The sequence below is a fragment of the Bufo bufo genome, chromosome 1, assembly GCF_905171765.1.
Source record: "Bufo bufo chromosome 1, aBufBuf1.1, whole genome shotgun sequence".
In the NCBI taxonomy this organism is placed as follows: Eukaryota; Metazoa; Chordata; class Amphibia; order Anura; family Bufonidae; genus Bufo; species Bufo bufo.
The window spans coordinates 761,130,061-761,151,094 of NC_053389.1; the positions used below are offsets into that span (position 1 = coordinate 761,130,061).

A 21,034-nucleotide genomic window follows, 5' to 3' on the forward strand; every position below is an offset into this window, starting at 1 on the left:
TCGCCGTTCTCAAGTTGCTGCCCCGTTCTTGGCTGCTTCTAGTCCCCGCCAGACCAGAAGTGGCTTTGTCCTGTGACTGCTGCACCACTTCTGATCCGTTGAAGACCGGAAGAGCCATGAACGGGGCAGCAGAGTGGGAACAGTGGGGCTGCAGACAAGTGAGTATGTGTGGACACTTTCAAATAACCTATCCTTCTTACCCTAACCCCCTCCCACCACCACAACTCACCGTTCCTCAGGACTGTAAAAGAATAGTACAAAAAAGCATAAAAATGCTACCTCTTTAGTTTAAACTGATTTGCATGAGGAACCTTTAAATGGCTTGCTAATTCCTACTGTCACTTCTACTGAGCAGAAAACAGACGCAAACCGGATAGACACTAGTCATTGGGGGCACTCCAAAAATCTGGATGTACAACTTAGACCCTCCCAGAAGGTCATCCTTTGATTGAAAATGAGGGATTTATCTTCCGCTTCTATATACTAGAGAAAATGAAGATTTACATGGTGCCTCTCGAAATCATAGTGCAACCACGTAATATTCCTTGTCATTTAGAGCAAGAACCATACTTAGTGGGTCTCCTCTGGTTCATAGAGAAGGTTCTTGTTTGAGGAACTCCCTCTCTTTTCCCTCGATGTACCCTGACAGGGCATATGGAAGAGGACAACTCCTGTACCTTCCCTCGTGTATGACCTGACGATAGTTATCACGTATTCCATGGTTCTGAAGAGCACATTGAGAACGTTAGCCTTTTCAAAGCAGCAAGGTCCTGGGAATTGGGAGATATGTCTGGTTTAGTGAACCACAAGTGGCTCCCCAGAGAGGAAGGACTTTCTTTGAAGTCTCAGGAAGTGAAACAGTCAGAAGCCGAGGCTCACAGTTATAACGCTGAATCTATAATCTGGACTAAGGACTTCTTTCTGAACTATTTTTGGCTAGACCCAGTTTAACCGAATAAAAGATAGAAAGGTAAGTCAGTCCGTAAACACTGATCAACATAAAAAGCAGTTAGTGAGTGACAGGCTCGCAGTTGTCCGTAGGACTGGGTGACTCTGTGGCCGGAGATACCTGCTCCACTGCCTCAAATCTACAGATCCACCTATACACTCAATGCGTTTCTGAGCTCTACTAACTTTTGAGCACATCATCAGGAGCTAAATTCATATTAGAACCACTCTGTACCTGATAGGAGCAAGCCACAGCTGATAAGGGCAGCGTAGCTTGACAGCGATGTAATGGCGGTGCAGACTCTGGGTATATATAGGGCAGGACCCACCAACCGGTTATGGTCATCCACGAGGCATGCCAATCAGAAGTATGGGTCTATTGCCTAACACAACCCCCTGAAGGATTATCGTCTACCATATCAGGAAAGTACTAAACTGATGGAACCCATAGCCTCCATAGTTACAGACTAGTGGAAATCCCAGGTGGCCCCTGACATCTGTCATTAAAAGAAAAGAGCACTAATACTGTTGGGGAATAGAGTGAAGGAGGGTAAGTATATTCAAAAAGCACCCAAAGAGATCCCATGATGGAAAACACTGATGTGTTAAAAACTGTTTGCTCATCTCGTCCTATCTGGCCAAATATTGCCATGTATGATAGTGGGCGAATCTTATCACCTCTGGCCCAGTATTGTCATACATGACAGTTGTAGGGATCTGTACAACTGAAGTTATAGCACCAGCATAACAGAACATAAAACAAAATAAATACCTGCCCGTCTGGGCACTACATAATACACAGGCGGTTTCTGTCTCACCTATAGAGTCCTGTTCACACCAGGCTTCACTCAGCCTCATGGTCAGCCAGTCAACAAGCTCTACCCTCATCAGGTCAGCTCTCCCGGCTTCATTCCCCCAGACTGGCATTCTGAGGTCTGCTTTATTTACCCAGTGATGATCCCTACAGGCCTTACCTGGGATCACCTCGGGCTAGGGAGAAAACCTGGAATAGAGGGGTGTGGACTGGGAAATCCCTCTACCAAACCTATCTCCCTGTCCAAAGAAATCCAGCCCATTTAAACTTAAACAAAGAGCTCCAGCAGACTATGCTCTTTCTGGATTTCTGCTATCTCACGCAGGTTCCTCCGCTAAGGAACCTGGGTGAGTTGTACACTCCCTCCACTACTTTCCCGTACACATTACCACACAGTATATTAAGTAGCTCATTATCCTAGTGTATGGCACGACGAGGCAGAACGTTTATTCAGTCCAATATAGCAAAGAACTGCCATGCATGACCCATAAAGGGTAAGTATAGACAGAAAAACCCAATTTCAAGCTCTTGATATGTCATAGATCAGGGATGCTCAACCTGCGGCCCTCCAGCCCCTGCAAAACTACAACTCCCAGCATGCCTGGAAAGCCTACAGCCAAGCATGATGGGAGTTGTAGTTTTACAACAGCTGGAGGGCCGCAGGTTTAGCATCCCTGTCATAGATGAACAGAACTCGTCTAGTCATTTCTGGTCTGATGGTACCATACGGGGCACAGGAGGGAGACGGACTAGAACTGTATATTAATGACCAATATAGGAAGGAAGAGACATACACAGTGCAGTCACATTGTTATGACCACCAGCTAATAGCTAGAGAAACTGCCGTGTGCAGTTTCCAGCAGCTGGACGGGCTGGGAGTGACTCATTAAGGTCCTGGTAGGTTAGTAGAGGTATCAGGAGCCATGCTGACTGCAGTGCATCCCACAGCTGCTGGAGGGTGCCTGGGGGAAGATCTATAGAGTGAACACAATGATCGAGGTGGTCCCACAGATAGGTTCAAGTCTGGGGTCAGGCTCTTTCAACCAATGTCGGACATTTCTAGCCATGTGACATTGCATTGTCTTGCTGGAAGATCCCATCCACCCCAGGGAAGACAATCAGCATGTATGGGTGTATGTGATCTGCAAGAATGGATTCATACCCCAAATCAGTTAACAGTGCCTTCAACTTAGACTTGTAGTTCATCCAAGGTGGTTGTTGCCCGCTGTACATCGGAAATCCTTCACCCCATCCATTTTTAGACAATCTTGATGGAGGACAGATCTGGTGATGAGCTGGCCAGGCTAGCTGCTGGATACCCTGAGGAGCACGTTGTGTAGTGCGGGCAGTGTGTGGGCGAGCGTTATCTTGCTGGAACATCAAGTTTCCTGAGTCACAGGTGGCAGTAGGACTGGTTCCTTGTATGTCATGGACATATGGAAGGATGGTCAATGTTCCCTCCACGAATACCAGATGGGAACGGCCATGGTAACTAATGGCGCCCCACACCATGACTCCTGTGTGACTCCGCACTATGCATGATGGCAGTAGGAGCTCTCCAGGCCACCTGCGAACTCTAATACGGCAATCATGGCAAACAATAGTGATCAGTGATGAAAGCAGGTTCTGCCTTGGTGCTAATGGATTTAGTCACAAATTGGCATAGGAGTTTTTGGATTCCTCTGGATCGACATGGTAAGATTATAGGTTGACCTTGATGGACTTTTGTCTTTTTTTTTTTTTTTTTTAACCTTACCAATGATGTATCTATGAGCACTTTGTAATGGGGTACTGAAGTGAAAAGCGACATTCCCAACTGAATTATGTATTTGGGTTTGGCCACACAGTCTGGTTTCCTGATTTTGGAAGCCAAAACCACGATTGATTTAAAAAAAGAGGAGAAGTCCTATCCATCCTTTATAGTTTTTCTCCTTTTATGATCCACTCCTGATTTTGGCCTCCAAAACTACATCAGGAAACCTGGCAGTGTGGCTGTACCCTTAGGGATTCATTCAGACAGTTGTAAGGATGTACGTCTCTGAGGTTTTTCATGCAGTTTCTATGAGCCCCTCATCCCTTATTTTAACCTGCTCAGAGATCCCCTCTCCATAATCCTCACAAGTTTATAAATAGGGATATAGTGGATTAACCCAAGGATCTTGGGGGAAAAAAAAGGGTGCAAAAAACACCAAGTGTGATTACAGGTGTGGTGTTTGGTGACTGAAGCAGAAGGGGCCTCCGTTTTAAGGTTTGAGCTACATGGCAAGTTTAGCTGTGATGCACATTGCCCGGCCAAAAATTAAAGAAATAATAGTACTGCCTACATTGCCGGTAATATCAGCTACTCCCAATGTCGAGGGAAAGTATTGTCCCTCCTTGTACCATCTGATTTGAACAACATACTTATATGTGCATAAGTAATCATGCCCTTAAAGTCAATACTATGTGGCACTACCTTTTGCTGCAGTGACAGATGCCAGTTTTTGGGGGTTTGTATCTATTGGATTAGACACTAGGATTTGCGCCCATTCTGGCGCCATTGGCCAGAATGGGCGCAAGTGTCGGTGTCCAGCCGTCCTCAGGTTATGCCATAGATTCTCCATTGGATTGAAGTTTGGGCAGAGGAGTAGCTAGGGGTTCAGGATGGGGGAAAAGGGGGGAGGGGAGCAAAAACACCAAGCTAAAACCTACCCTGCACCTCACATGGATCCAGAGATCTCACCATTCATTGCCCTGCTAAGTACTTTAAAGAGTCCTCATACTTTCACACAATTTAATTTAATAGAGAATGGTGTAATTAGAAAATTTCTGGGTCGGGGGGAACTAACTCTCCTTAGGGAGAGAGCACCTTAATCAGTGTGAGGAGACTTACAGGCCATACATGCTCCTCTGGAATTCTGGGAGGGAAGGGATGCAAATGAGCTCTTAACAAGCTCCTCCTCTAATGCCACCAGATGTAAGGTAGGTATCCTATAGGTCAGTGTTCACCTCTTAACCACCTCAGCCCCCATAGCTTAAACACCCTTAATGACCAGGCCACTTTTTACACTTCTGACCTACACTACTTTGACCGTTTATTGCTCGGTCATGCAACTTACCACCCAAATGAATTTTACCTCCTTTTCTTCTCACTAATAGAGCTTTCATTTGGTGGTATTTCATTGCTGCTGACAATTTAATTTTTTTTGTTATTAATCGAAATTTAACGATTTTTATGCAAAAAAATGACATTTTTCACTTTCAGTTGTAAAATTGTGCAAAAAAAAACGACATCCATATATACATTTTTCTCTAAATTTATTGTTCTACATGTCTTTGATAAAAAAAAATGTTTGGGTAAAAAAAAAAATGGTTTGGGTAAAAGTTATAGCGTTTACAAACTATGGTACAAAAATGTGAATTTCCGCTTTTTGAAGCAGCTCTGACTTTCTGAGCACCTGTCATGTTTCCTGAGGATCTACAATGCCCAGATAGTACAAACACCCCACAAATGACCCCATTTCGGAAAGTAGACACCCTAAGGTATTCGCTGATGGGCATAGTGAGTTCATAGAACTTTTTATTTTTTGTCACAAGTTAGCGGAAAATGATGATTTTTTATTTATTTTTTCTTACAAAGTCTCATATTCCACTAACTTGTGACAAAAAATAAAAACTTCCATGAACTCACTATGCCCATCACGAAATACCTTGGGTTGTCTTCTTTCCAAAATGGGGTCACTTGTGGGGTAGTTATACTGCCCTGGCATTCTAGGGGCCCTAATGTGTGGGAAGTAGTTTGAAATCAAAATGTGTAAAAAATTACCTGTGAAATGCTAAAGGTGCTCTTTGGAATGTGGCCCCCTTTGCCCACCTAGGCTGCAAAAAAGTGTCACACATGTGGTATCTCCGTACTCAGGAGAAGTTGGGCAATGTGTTTTGGGGTGTCATTTTACATATACCCATGCTGGGTGAGAGAAATATCTTGGCAAAAGACAACTTTTCCCATTTTTTTATACAAAGTTGGCATTTGACCAAGATATTTATCTCACCCAGCATGGGTATATGTAAAATGACACCCCAAAACACATTGCCCAACTTCTCCTGAGTACGGCGATACCACGTGTGACACTTTTTTGCAGCCTAGATGCGCAAAGGGGCCCACATTCCTTTTAGGAGGGCATTTTTAGACATTTGGATCCCAGACTTCTTCTCACGCTTTAGGACCCCTAAAATGCCAGGGCAGTATAAATACCCCACATGTGACCCCATTTTGGAAAGAAGACACCCCAAGGTATTCAATGAGGGGCATGGCGAGTTCATTGAATTTTTTTTTTTTTTGGCACAAGTTAGCGGAAATTGTTTTTTTTTTTTTTTTTTCACAAAGTCTCCCTTTCCGCTAACTTGCCCCTCAGTGAATACCTTGGGGTGTCTTCTTTCCAAAATGGGGTCATTTGTGGGGTGTTTGTACTGCCTTGGCATTTGAGGGTCTCCGCAATCATTACATGTATGGCCAGCATTAGGAGTTTCTGCTATTCTCCTTGTATGCTCAATATATACGGGTAATGAGGGTAATGAGATTTTTTTTTTTCCGTTCAGCCTCTGGGCTGAAAGAAAAAATGAACGGCACTGATTTCTTTATTCGCATCGATCAATGTGGATGAAAAAATCTCTGCCAAAAAAAAAAAAAAAAAGGAGGGGAAAGTCGTCTGCCAGGACATAGGAGCTCCGCCCAACATCCATACCCACTTAGCTCGTATGCCCTGGCAAACCAGATTTCTCCATTCACATCAATCAATGTGAATGAATAAATCATTGCCGGGATTTTTATATATTTTTTTATATACAAAGTGTTTGCCAAAGTATAGGAACACCGCCACCTCCTCAGCTCATATGCCTCGGCAAACGTATCTTTTACTGCAGAGAAGAAATCTCGTCTTGCAGCGCCGCATACACCGACTTGTGTGTAATCTGACAGCAGCGCAATGCTTCTGTCAGAATGCACATCAGTGCTGCAGCTAGTCGATCGGTTGGTCCACCTGGAAGGTAAAACAAAAAAGAAAAAACCAGGCCGCAACGCAATAAATTTATTAACTTTATAATAAATTTAACTTTATAATAAAATTTGAACGGAACATATAAACTTTATTTAACTTTTTGAACTGAACGTTAACTTTTTTGCTTACCGGTGATTTTTTTTTTTTTTTACCTTTATAGGACAAACCTCTCCTTCCACATGGGACAATGTGCAAAGCGCAAATGGCCCAAAGATGTGGCGAAGTACATTATGCACTTTGTCCCAGGTGAAAGGAGAGGTTTGCAGCAGCTGTGAGTAAAATGGCCCTAATAGCCCTGTGTGCCTGTCCTGTGAAATGCAATCCCTATGCTAAGTGTACCTGTGTGTGGTACTTCCGGAAACACTCTCCAAAGCATAGGGCAGGGTGGTCAGGACAGTCAGGACAGAAATAGCGGGTGTCATGCCTTATTCCACTCCTGCTACAGACACAACATTTTTTTCGGGGTGGCGGTCGGTTTGAGGTACCAACAACGACATTGGGGAAATGTCGCTCGTGTAGACGGCTAACTACACTGGTGGTTGGGGCCACGGAACCTCCTGGATACAGGAGGTTCTCGATGATCTCTTCCTGAAATTTGAGGAAGGATCCCGTTCTCCCAGCCTTACTGTAGAGAACAAAACTATTATATGCAGCCAATTGAATCAAATATACAGACACCATCTTATACCAGCGTCTAGTGCGTCGGGAAACTAAATAAGGAGACAACATCTGGTCATTGAAGTCCACCCCTCCCATGAGCGCATTATAGTCGTGGACACAGGGGCTTTTCAATGACACTGGTTGCCCGTTCAATTTGGATTGTCGTGTCTGCGTGAATGGAGGAGAGCATGTAAATGTCCCGCTTGTCTCTCCATTTCACCGCGAGCAGTTCTTCGTTACACAAGGCAGCCCTCTCCCCCCTTGCAAGACGGGTGGTAACGAGCCATTGGGGGAAGCCCCGGCGACTAGTTCGCGCGGTGCCACAGCAGCCAATCTGTTCTAGGAACAAATGCCTGAAGAGGGGCACACTTGTGTAAAAATTGTCCACATAAAGATGGTACCCCTTGCCAAATAAGGGTGACACCAAGTCCCAGACTGTCTTCCCACTGCTCCCCAGGTAGTCAGGGCAACCGACCGGCTCCAGGGTCTGATCTTTTCCCTTATAGATCCGAAATTTGTGGGTATAGCCTGTGGACCTTTCACAGAGCTTATACAATTTGACCCCATACCGGGCGCGCTTGCTTGGGATGTATTGTTTGAAGCCAAGGCGCCCGGTAAAATGTATAAGGGACTCGTCTACGCAGATGTTTTGCTCAGGGGTATACAAATCTGCAAATTTCTGGTTGAAGTGGTCTATGAGGGGCCGAATTTTGTGGAGCCGGTCAAAAGCTGGGTGGCATCTGGGACGGGAGGTTGTGTTGTCGCTAAAGTGCAGGAAACGCAGGATGGTCTCAAATCGTGCCCTGGACATAGCAGCAGAGAACATGGGCATGTGATGAATTGGGTTAGTGGACCAATATGACCGCAATTCATGCTTTTTGGTTAGACCCATGTTGAGGAGAAGGCCCAGAAAAATGTTTAATTCGGAAACTTGGACAGGTTTCCACCGGAAAGACTGGGCATAAGAGCTTCCCGGGTTGGCGGCTATAAATTGAGTGGCATACCGGTTTGTCTCTGCCACGACTAAGTCCAAGAGCTCCGCAGTCAAGAACAGCTCAAAAAATCCCAGGGCCGAACCGATCTGAGCTGTCTCAACCCGAACTCCAGACTGGGCGGTGAAAGGGGGAACTACTGGTGCGGCTGAAGTTGGTGACTGCCAATCAGGGTTTGCCAGCACCTCAGGGACTCTAGGAGGTCTACGGGCCTGTCTGTGCGGTGGCTGCGACGGGGTAACTAGTGCACGTGCCACCGTACCAGCTTCAACTGCCCTTCTGGTGCTCGCCACGTCACCATGTTGTACGGCAGTGCTGGTACTAGGTCCAGGATGGGCTGCGCTGCTGGTGTATGCCTCACCACGTGATCCGGCAGCGACAGCCCCACTCTGCTGCCCTTGAAACGGATCCTGCGCAACCTGTGGTCTAGCAACAAGGGGCCGGGTACGCCTGGTGCTATCAGGGACCTCCACCTCCTCGTCCGAACTTTGGGTCAGACTGCCACTGCTTTCTACAGGTTCATATTCTGACCCGCTAGATTCGTCAGATGAGGGTTCCCATTCCTCATCCGACTGGGTCAGAAGCCTGTAGGCATCTTCAGAAGAATACCCCCTGTTTGACATTTGGACTACTAAATTTAGGGGTATTCCCTGAGACTACCCAAGAAAAAAAGCAAGCCTGTCTTACAAAGGGGAGGCTAGCGAAGTACCGGAGACCGCTGCGATTGATAAAAAATATCAAAACATTTTTTTATCGCCGCAGTGCGTGTAAAGTGAATGTGCAGTGATCAAAAAACAAAAAATTTTTGTCACTGTGGTGGGGTGGGCGTGGGTGAACGCACGTGTGGGCGACTGATAAGGCCTGATCGGGCAAACACTGCGTTTTGGGTGGAGGGCGAACTAAAGTGACACTAATACTATTATAGATCTGACCGTGATCAGTTTTGATCACTTACAGATACTATAAAAGTACCAATGCTGATTAGCGATACGCTAATCATCGAATCAGTGACTGCGGTGCGGTGGGCTGGGCGCTAACTGACGCTAACTACCTAACAAAGGGGGCTAAACTAATCCTAAACCTAACAGTCAATACCAGTGGAAAAAAAAAGGGACAGTTTACACTGATCACTTTTTTCCCTTTCACTGGTGATTGACAGGGGCGATCAAGGGGGTGATCAAGGGGCTAAGTGTGGTGTTTGGTGGGTACTCACTGTGATCTCTGCTGGAACCAACCGACGAAAAGGACCAGCAGAGAAGCCATTTAACACCTTATATTTATAAATATAATGTGTTAGGGCTCTTTCACACCTGCGTTCTTGTCTTCCGGCATAGAGTTCCGTCGTCGGGGCTCTATGCCGGAAGAATCCTGATCAGGATTATCCTAATGCATTCTGAATGGAGAGAAATCCGTTAAGGATGCATCAGGATGTCTTCAGTTCCGTAACGGAACGTTTTTTGGCCGGAGAAAATACCGCAGCATGCTGCGCTTTTTGCTCCGGCCAAAAATCCGGAACACTTGCCGCAAGGCCGGATCCGGAATGAATGCCCATTGAAAGGCATTGATCCGGATCCGGCCTTAAGCTAAACGTCGTTTCGGCGCATTGCCGGATCCGACGTTTAGCTTTTTCTGAATAGCGTCCCGGCAGCCAAGGTAACCAAAGTCCTGGCAGCCATGGTAAAGTGTAGTGGGGAGCGGGGGAGCGGTATACTTACCGTCCGTGCGGCTCCCCGGGCGCTCCAGAGTGACGTCGGGGCACCCCAGGCGCATGGATGACGTGATCGCATGGGACGTCATCCAAGCGCATGGGGCGCTCTGACGTCATTCTGGAGTGCCCCGGGAGCCGCACGGACTGTAAGTATACTGCTCCCCCGCTCCCCACTACTAGTATGGCAACCAGGACTTTAATAGCGTCCTGGGTGCCATAGTAACACTGAACGCATTTTGAAGACGGATGCGTCTTCAAATGCTTTCAGTTCACTTGCGTTTTTCCGGATCCGTCGTGTAATTCCGGCAAGTGGAGTACACGCCGGATCCGGACAACGCAAGTGTGAAAGAGCCCTAAGATGGCTTCTGATTCGTTTTTTTGAAAATCGTTTTTTTTTTAAATTAAATTTTGCCGGCCCGCGATGCGCTTGTGCGGGCCGGCATTGCCCGAAATCTCGCGTCTCAGGAGAGGACGCACCGGCGCGTCCACCCAGAGTAACAGGACCGCCGCAAAGACGCAATCCTGCGTACGCCGGTCCTGAGGAGGTTATAATAAGCTTTGAGACATGACTTGGATATTAAAGGGGTTCTACAGTTTGTTTTAACTGATGATCTATCCTCTGGATAGATCATCAGATTCTGATCGGCAGGGGTCCGACACCCGGGACCCCCGCCGATCAGCTGTGTGAGAAGGCAGCAGCGCCACGGCCTTCTCACTGTTTACCGCAGGCCCAGTGACATCACGACTAGTATCAACTTGCCTGGGCGGGGCTAAGCTCCATTCAAGTGAACAGAGCTTAGCCGCACCCCGGCCAGTGATACTGGTCATGACGTTACTAGGCCAGCGGTAAACCGTGAGAAGGCCATGGTGCGGCTGGAGCGCCGCTGCCTTCTCAAACAGATAAGCGGCGGGGGTCCCGGGTGTCGGTCCCCCGCCGATCAGATGCTGATCTGTAGAACCCCTTTAAATAAGCCAGCGCCTTACATCTGGTGGCATCAGAGGCGGAGCTTGTTAAGAGCTCATTTGCATTTCTTCCCTCCCAGAATTCCAGAGGAGCATGTATGGCCTGTAAGTCTCCTCACACTGATTAAGGTGCTCTCTCCCTAAGGAGAGTTAGTTCCCCCCTTGCTCAGACACAGGCCTCCTACCCAGTACAGCCAGTACTCTCTGCTCTGCACTGATGAGGGGCAATCACCCCAAAACAGCTGTCTGCAGATGAGGTGCTGGCTTATTTAATATCCAAATCATGTCTCAAGGCCTATTTTAAGAGCTGAATATTGAATTATAGGATAGCTGCCTTACATCTGGTGGCATTAGAGGCAGAGCTTGTTAAGAGCTTATTTGCATTTCTTCCTTTCTAGAAAATTTCTAAATCACTTCATTTAAAAAAGCTGTAAAGTTATGGCCACTAGGGGTCTCCCTTCCACCTAAGTTGCAGGTCACTGCCTGTTGTCGGGCAAGATCTGCCCCTGGTAACAGAGACTCAGAAGACAGGTGAAAGAAAGTGGGGGCCTGTCAGAGCTGGCTGAGCTCCTGCCTGATAAAAGACCTGCTTCTACACAGCTTCCGAACGTCACCGGAGCCTCCTGCCCTTCTGTGACTTATCTCTCTTTAGGCGGCTTTCACATCTGCGTTTTTTTTTATTCAGGTTTTGAGATCCGGCAGAGGATCTGTTTCAATACAACACTATGCATCAGTTCCCTTCGTATGCGGTTGTATTCTGTTGAAACGGAACAAACCGGATCCGGCATTAAAATCATTGTAAGTCAATGTGCGAAGGCTCCGTTTTTTTTCAGCACCATTGACTTGCATTGATATTAATGCCGGATCCGGTTTGTTCCGTCGGCTTGCTGCGGTTTTGTTTCTGGTCACAAACTGGAACTGATGCATACTGATCAGTTTTGTCCACGTTGACAGTGAATAGGGACAAAACTGAACCGGAAAGCCAAAACGCTGATGTGAAAGTAGCCTTATCTGTTCTGTGAGCAAACATAGTGGGATGTACGGGAAAAGATGTCACACCGGTCCAGTGCTGACAGAAGGGAGACGGCCCCTGCTTCTGAGTGAAATGCATCTAGCTGTGCAGCTGAAAGAGACATTAGGGAAGCCCAAATATAACTGTTCCATTGTACAAAGAAGCACAGCCATTAAAGCAAATACTTTTGCAAGGTGCTGTAAAGTGGATAGGGTCACGCCCCGGGCCCCCAAGTTGCCACAACTTCAACACAACAGGCACAAGTCGTGGCGCCCTGTTCACATTAGCTGTGATTACTTGCGATGTAGGCAGCGATCTTTGGGCGTGCTACACGTTATAGCAGGGATCGGCAACCTTCAGCACTCCAGCCGTTGTGACACTACAACTCCCAGCGTTCACATTACTTGGCTATTCTTATAACTCCCATAGAAGTGAACGGTGAATTCTGGGAGTTGTCGTTTCAGAACAACCGGAGTGCCGGAGATGGATTCCTGTGTTATAGCCGAAGTCGCCATGTTTCCCCAATCTGTTATCTGCTATGATCCTGTACCCCCCTGTTTGCTATATTTGACCCCACAAGTCATTTTAACCCCCAATCTGTCCACTTTACACACATTCACAAGGTAAACACAAAAGCCATTCCACACCGGTGATTTTCCAATGAAAATTGAGAAATCACGTTGCCGGCGCTTGGTCGCTATATGGTAAGGACTGCTTCGGTGTATGTGAATAACACCATAATAAATGTGATTTAGTTTCTCCCAGTGCCCCTGTCCTACTACTGAATGAGGGCTTTCACTGATTTTTACACCTCATCTGAGTGACGCACATACTAGATAGAATACGGCCTCCCTCTTTCCCAGCAGCCACACAAGTCAATTCATCCGGCGTCGCTGCGCCTCTACACGGTGCATTACGGCTTTGAGTTGGCAGTGCGCCCATCCCTTTAAGAACTCGCTCGAATGTGACAGCAAGCAGGGCTTTGGGAGTCGGAGGCGAATAACGTCCTGTCTAAAAGGGATTTTTTTTTACTTTTAGCAGCCAATCCCCGCTCTCCGGTCGCGCTGGCACCGCCTTCCCCTTTAAAGCGGCGCTGAGTTGTAGTCGGAGGGCAGAAAGTAGTTGCAGCCGCCGCCGCCGCTATGTACGGGGCTTTGGTGCTGCTGTGGGCTGTGGCGGGGCTGAGCTCCGGCTACTTCCCGGAGGAGCGCTATAACCCGGAGTCTCCGCTCAGGCAGCCCACCGTGCTGGTCGCCCTGCTGGCCAGGAACGCCGAGCGGTCCCTGCCCGAGGTCCTGGGAGCCATCGACCGCCTCAAGTACCCCAAGGACCGCACCTCTCTATGGTGAGACCCCCTGCATGCAGTTCCTATAGCTTGTGCCCCCTGAAATGCCATTGCACTGTGTGCCAGTCCTGGACTGGGCATCCTTCAGCTTAGGTACCCAGAATTACCTGCTAGTGTGCACTTACCTAGAATAATTGGGTGCACTCATAGTCCTTACCTCTCTTCAACTGATCCTGCTCTGTATCCTACTCCGGAGCTGCGCTCATAATTCTGTAAACAGGTAATAAGCAGGTAACCCCCAACACCTCAAATATTATGATGGGGGGGGGGTGTAGGTTTTTCTTGGATCACTGTGAAGTGCTTACTGTAAGGGCAGGGCCCCACCGTGCGGTCAAGCCATGCCCACCCGTATGATGCCAGCCACGCCGTGGGGCCCTGCCGTAAACGTGACTTTTCTCAGGTGTAAATTTTCAGTACAAGTGGAAAAGTGCAGGAAGATTTCAGCTCTGAAGCCTTTGGAATTGTGACTGCGGCTCGGGGAGATGCACCAGAAGCGACGCTGGGTAAGTATGACCAGTATGAGGTGCCCGGGCATTATAGAGGTTGGATGACCCCTTTACAGAGCACCTGTCCCCTCTCCTGACATGTCACTACCTGCATGCCCCATGTGATAACCATCCTGGAGCCTCTATACTTATGGCTCCATGTTGTGCCATTCCGCTATTATTCCAGCTAGAAGTTAACAAATGAGTTGCCAGCAGTAAAGGTACAGCTGGGTGTTACCAGTAGTGGGGGCCTCTGGCTCTGTCCGGTCAGATGGGGACACCCCCCAAATGGTAACAGCCTGCTAGCAATTCATTCATAACTTCTAGTAGGAATAATAGAAGAGTGGCACGACATAGTCAGAGATGTATTACATGAGGAATGCAGGTGGTTATCGCCTCCAGACATGTCCGGAGAGGTGACAGGTCCTCTTTAAGAAAAGCGCCCTGTCGCTTCTTCTGAAGACTAGTGGCTGTCAGGCGCCGCTTATCTCTCCACATCAGCATGCGCCATTTATGATCTTTTCTGGTATCTTACCTAGTTCTCAGTAATTGGCGCTGCAGGGCTGTGACAAATGTGCTGCTGCGGATTCTAACCTGGTGACCCCCCCCCCGATGGCAGAGCCCCCCTCCTCCATGGTCCTGTGAGGTCCGTGGCCGCTGATTACCTGATGAGCTCACGCGGTGCCCGGGGCCACACTATCTGCTCCGTGCACAGTACACACCCAGTCAGGCTCTGCTGTGCTGCCTCCCCCTGAGCTGAGTTTGTCTTGGAGCCGCTCCTCGCCGGTTCTGTGTGATGCTTTAGCCGCCATTCATTCCTTTAGCATCAGGTCGCGGCGACTGTAGCTGGATTGTCTATCGTATTCTAAGGTCGTCCAGATTGTACCTCCGGCTGCTGTTCTTGTTATCCCTCCCATACTTTATACTGCAGCTTTGCTTGTTCAACAGGAAATGAGTGCCAAAAAGGGGCAAGCCCCCCCCCCTTTTTTTCCCCTTCTACAAACCGCACCGCTCTTGTCTACAGGCCGTACCTGGTATTGCAGCTGAGCCCATAGACAAGAGGCTAGAAGGCAGACTCGGGCGGCCTCTGAGGGTCTTCACATGGCGCCCCCAATACACTAATACGGCTCCACTGTTTTCTGTCTCTACAGGGTTGCCACGGATCACAATGTGGACAATACCAGCAGCATTCTCCGTGAGTGGCTCGTTAACGTGCAGAACCAGTACCACCATGTGGAGTGGAGGCCGCAGGAGCACCCCAGGTAAAAGGCGTGGCGACGGGTGTCATGTTTAATCATTGAAGGGGTATTCCACTTGTTAAATGTTATCCCCTAGCCACAGGACCAGGCATAGCTAATAAAATGGAGGGGATCCTACTGCTGGGACCCCCAGTGATCATGAGAACAGGGACCCTACAGGTGGGGAGTGTACCGCCCCTCCATTCATCTCTATGGGAGCTCTGTAAATAGTCGAGTTGAATGGAGCGTCAGTACGCATACCCAGCAGTGGTGTGCCGTAGGGGAGGAGGGGGGTGGGTCCGCACCGGGTGCCCGCTGTCAGAGGGGTGCCAGAGCTCACTGCTAGAGCACGGTCCTGTCCCGGACCGCTCAGCTCCCCGCGCTCCCACTCTCCTGCACAGAATTATGAAGCCGTAAGACTTCTCCCTGCGGCATTCAGCCTGCAGGCACAGATCGCGCTGCTGGCATGTGTGGGAGGAGCCTGCAGCCTGGAAATCTGCATAAGCTCCGCCCTCACACTGCTGCAGAGCGGTCTGTGCCTGCAGGGAAGAAAGGTATGTGAGCTTCAGGAATGGGACAAGGTGAGTAGTATTTTTTTGATTTTTTTTCTTTTTATAACAGAGGGGGCATTACTACTGTTATGTGGGCACAGAGAGGGCATTACTACTGTTATGTGGGCACAGAGAAGGAATAACGACTGTGAGGGGGCACAGAGAGGGAATAACGACTGTGAGGGGGCACAATGAAGGGATGAGTACTTTAAGGCGGCACAATGTGGCATAAATACCATGAGGGGGTACATATCTGGACAAAACTACTGTGAATGTTGTACAATGAGGGCAATACTACTGTGAGGGGGCACAATTTTTTTAAAGTATTGGGGGTGGGGCCAGAGAAAGGACCCACCCGGTGCCAAACTCCCTAGGCACACCACTGCTTCAAGGGGCTCTGCAGGGTATGGTATACCCATTCCCATAATCGGAGTGGGTTCCAGCAGTAGCACCCCCACCAATCTAATAGTCATCCCCTCTCATGTGGACTGGGAATAACTTTTAACAATCGAAATACCTCTTTAAATGATTTTCAGAGGGGGAATGTGGTATAATAATAGGAGAAGCCCCACCTACCCGTGTATCCCCCGACGCCGCTCTGGTCCTTGCTGCAGCAGTCATGCGGGTATTCAAGAGCGTCACTGCTGCAGCCATGAAAGCAAACACTGGCGGGGAGCAGGGTGGGTAACACTTTCCTTATTATATCACATATCCCACCTTTAAGGGGGCTGCCACAATTACTCTCTTGGGAGTATTTTTTAAAAAAATTTGGCTTGTAAAAAAACACCATAAATTTCATGTATTTTCTGGTGGGTTGCGTTTTTTTCTTGAGTCACATGACACTTGGCCTGTTTTTTTTTTTTTTTTTCCTTTCATTTTTTAAATTTCATTAGAAAACTATGAGTAAACACGCGGCCAACATGTAAAAAGAACGACCTGCCTGGAAAGGATGATTTGGGTCAGGGGTCAGCAACCTCCAGCTGTTGTGAAACTACAGCTCTCAACATGCTCCATTCACTTCTATGGGGACAGCCTAGCAGGTGTGCATGCTGGGAGTTGTAGTTGGAGTGCCAATTTGAGGTGTTCACATCAACAACACTTACACCTGATGAAGGAGCGTTTGCTGGTTCATCAGGTGATCTGCAGCACTTTTTTTTTTTTTTTACACAGGGCAATTTCCAGGAACGAAGTTTCCTAAGGACATCCCTTCCCGATAATTACCCTGTTGGCCCATGTACAGGGGTCTTTATTGCCTGGCTTCTCCACAGAGAACAGTTGATCAGCAGGGGAAGCCTGTCATCTGCATTTTGTCATGAGATCCAAGTAGGGGCTTTCCAAAGTTGAGGACCCCTTTTAAATAAGAAAACCCCTGTGAGGTCTGGAAGAGCAGATGACCTCCACAGTGACCTGGTGGAAGATGGTGGCCTGCTCCGTATGGAGGATCCTTCTCTTAGCCTGAGGCGACATCGCACCGCCAAAGATCGCAGCGTTACGGTGTCTGCATCGCAACTAATGAAGTCGCTGTTGTCCTAAAAATCCAACATTTTGGATTTCTGCTGCCGGTCATGCTGTGGCCGGAGCATCGCAACGAGACCTCATTCACGTTCATTATTTGTGATATTTCATTGCGACACCGCAGTCTCTTTGGCAAAAGTCGCCATGTTGTCCGAGCCTCTCCCCTCTGTTTTAGTAACTACCTGCACTCCCCATGTAATAACTCTGGAGCATCTCTTCTTCTGACTGTCGTGCCGTTCCTTTATTATTCCTGTTGGAAGTTATGAGTTAATTACTAGCGGTTTGCAATGAAGGTGCAGTTAGGAAGGGGGGGGGGGGGGTCCCTGCACAGTCTGACGTTATCCAATCAGTGCTGCCACTGTCAGACTGTGCCGCCCCCCCCCCCCCCCCCCCAAACTGGTAACGCCCATCTGAACCGTCATTGCAGACTGCTAGTAATCCGTTCATAACTAGCAGGAATAATAAAGCAATGGCACAAAATACAGTCGTAAGAATTGGTATCACTTAGGGAATGAGGGCAGTTACTAAAACCGACATATCAGGAGAGGGGGGACAGGTCCTCATTAACCCTTCCACACCTGGATTGATCTTTCTTTGTTCCAGGCTGCAGTAAGGGTGTCTGATATCCATGGAGGCTTATGGGAATATACTGTAAGTCCGCCACGGGTCATCTCTGGCCCCTCCGCATACAGTATGCGGTCCCGGCGTCTGTGGCTTCTGCGTTGGGTACCGGACTTCTGAGCGTATCCTGGATTAAGCATCTAGAGAAAAGATCAACTCTTAAAGGGGTATTCCCATTGTTAGTGGGACCCCCACCTATCACAGCCCCCTGAAATGAACAGAGCGGCAGGTTACGCATGCGCACTGCCCTCCAGTCATCTTTACGGGAATCCAGAGAGAGCGCTCTGCCATTTCTGGTACGTCTGTAGAGTGGATAGCGCTTAAATTCTAACAACCGGAATACCCCTTTAAGTGCTCTGCATGTTTCTGGATCTTGGAGGATAAGCCCCACATTCTCCACTCTCCCTTCTAACTGTTCGTCCTCCATTTTTCACGGTGGAGTGAGGTATTTGCCCAGTAAACAGCAGTCCTCTCCGCCGTACATAGAGGAAGGCGCTAGATCTCATCAGTATGGAGCGTAACAAAGACCTCTCACTCTTAGGGTTGATGCACACGAGCGTGTGTCCCCCGTGCCCGTATTGCAGATGGCAAACAGCGGGTCTCCAATATACGGGCACCGGCCGCGTGCACTCCGTATGCAGACCCATTGACTTGAAATCCTCAAGATGAGGCGCGGTGGTATGGATGGGGAGCCCACAGAAGCGCTACAGAGTGCTTCCATGATAAATTTTTTTTTTTTTTGCGGTGCGGACCATGTCTTGCCGATCACAGACCTATTCAAGTCAACGGGTCTGCATCCGCAAACGGCGTGCACACCGCAGGGGCACACACGCATGTGCACGAGCCCTTATAACTATTGTATAGAATTCATGAAACTTCCCATAATCCAGCACGTGTTGCCAGATCACCAGAAGCTCCAGAGACGTCCATTAACTACACTGATGTAGCGCCTTCATACTCTGCGCATGCACCTTTAAAGAATATTAGGCGGGCCCTGTGCATGGCAGCGTCGGGCGGGCCCTGTGCATGGCAGCAGTGGTCTTATGTTTAGTGTATGATGTTGGATAAATGTAAGATTGTCTACATTTATTTCTGCATGGCAGACTAGCAATGGTTTCCTGCAGAAATATCAGCCTCATAACGTTATGTGGGCCTATGCATTATATATTTATATATTACCGAAAAATTCGTACTCCTCCTCGGCTAAAAATACTCAAAATTGTTAAGAGGAGTATTTTTACTCTTCTGGAAAAAATGTAGTGCGACCTCTGTCGGATGCAGAACTTTGAGGCCTGAATAGCTTTTGGTGTCATAGTAAACATCTAGGCGAGTGCCCAAACTGCAACCCAAAACCCACTTATTTATCGCAAGACAAGAAGTGCCAACAAGACAATAGCATATCTTCCATGTACTTTATCATCTAGTTATAATATCCTGCCTGCATTCAGCGCGCTGCCTGTGCTGTTCATAGTGCCCCCTGCGCTGATGAATGGCAGGAAAAGTCTAAGGCATATTGGTACACCATAGACTTTTTCTAGGGTGCGGGTGCCCACAGAGAGGGTTCTGAGTGCCGCCTCTGGCACCCGTGCCATAGGTTCGCCACCACTGATCTAGAGTTACATTCCAGATACTTGTCCTGGGTTAGAAGTACATGGCTACTTGAAGTTGGCATCTCATCCTAACGTAGCCATGGTACTACAGGTGCCCATCTCTAACTTTGAGCAAAGCAGCACCAGCAGCAGTTCTGCCTATTACAATCCCTATGAGGGCAAGCCAGGGGCAGCTATGACAGGGCAGTGTCTGCCATTGTGACCATGCGTCCTGTCCCTGTTCAGCATCTCCTCCTCTCCTGATGTTTCTCATTCTCCTTCCTAATCCTTGTTCTTCTTCTTCTCCAGATGGTTCCAGGATGAAGAGGGCCCGAAGCACTGGTCGCATGCCCGTTACGAGTACATCATGAAGCTGCGCCAGGCTGCATTAACCTCCGCACGGGAAATGTGGGCAGACTACATAATGGTATGTGATGGCGGAGGTGGAATGATCTCATCAGTGTGATATAAGGCGTGGCATTATAATATATGGGACAATATATGCATCAAAAGGGTACAACAGAGACCTCTAGTGGTGGAACAGCATATTACTCACTCATTTATAGGGGGTAATCCAACCATTGACATCTATCTATAGTAGAAGTCAAAAATGCCTGAAAGGCGCTGGTCTTCTCTCTGGGACCCTCTCAGAAGAATAGTGTTTGTTGTGCCAAGAAAAATGGCTGAAGTTGTCTGAGAAAGGGGGAGAGGAAAGAGGTCCTGGGTTCACACTGTTCGCTCTTCTGAGCCCTCTGTATGGGGGTGATCCAGGACCGCTATGCTTTACCCAGACATGACCAGTCGATTCTGCACACATGAGAAGAGCATGCCCACTACAGCCATGGTCTGGAGATCCACTTCCAGAGTATTGGCAGAAGTTAATATCTACAATGTAGGTCCTCAAGTGGTTATGCTGTTTTCAAGAAACTGGGGGTTGAGTTACAGGTTTTTCAGAATTTTCATATTTTTATTTTTACCAGTTTCAAATCTTTCTGTCTACGTGATCCAGCTACCAACCCCTTGGGTGTCTGGCAATGATTGGTAGCCTTTCTGAAATCATTACCAGCTTTACCAGGCTCCTGGGCTGTTGAGTTGGGGATGGGGCATTTGACAGTATCGGAAGCTGGGTGACAGCTGCTGGGTGCTGTAATGCCAGCTATACTGGTTGGCACCCAGCTTTTAGAGAAGCAAAGTAACTAAAAAAACAAACAAACCAGATTTTGATAACAGATGATGACTTATTAGTGATTTCCTGAACTACCTGATCTAGTTCACCCCTCCCTGCAGTACTCTATTTGTCCACTGGAGGGCTCTGTTGTATGACATTGGTATAATATTGCGTATTACTACACCTGTAATCACTGAAACACTGCGCTCATTGTCTTCAGAGCCGCCATTATATTATGAGATCCTGCTGTAATTAAAACCATATGATGCAGAAGACGCAGACTGTGGCCAAATGTAAAACAGACACAAGGACATGTGGATCTATCTGCTGTTTCCTTGCTGCTGTCACGTTAATTTCCTATTAACCGCATGTATCCATGGTGTTCAGTT

At 48.0% G+C, this 21,034-nt stretch overlaps 1 protein-coding gene across 1 annotated transcript in view; it reads left to right on the forward strand.

Annotated features, from left to right (window-relative positions):
- The first annotated feature begins 13,107 nt into the window (after positions 1–13,107).
- The window catches only part of COLGALT1 (collagen beta(1-O)galactosyltransferase 1), a 37,240-nt gene continuing 29,313 nt past the window's right edge, over positions 13,108–21,034 (forward strand). The window contains exons 1-3 of the mRNA XM_040414637.1: positions 13,108–13,478; positions 15,115–15,225; positions 19,787–19,904. Coding sequence (XP_040270571.1) covers positions 13,276–13,478; positions 15,115–15,225; positions 19,787–19,904 — 432 coding nt within the window. The 5' untranslated portion in view covers positions 13,108–13,275. The remainder of the gene's footprint in view (positions 13,479–15,114; positions 15,226–19,786; positions 19,905–21,034) is intronic.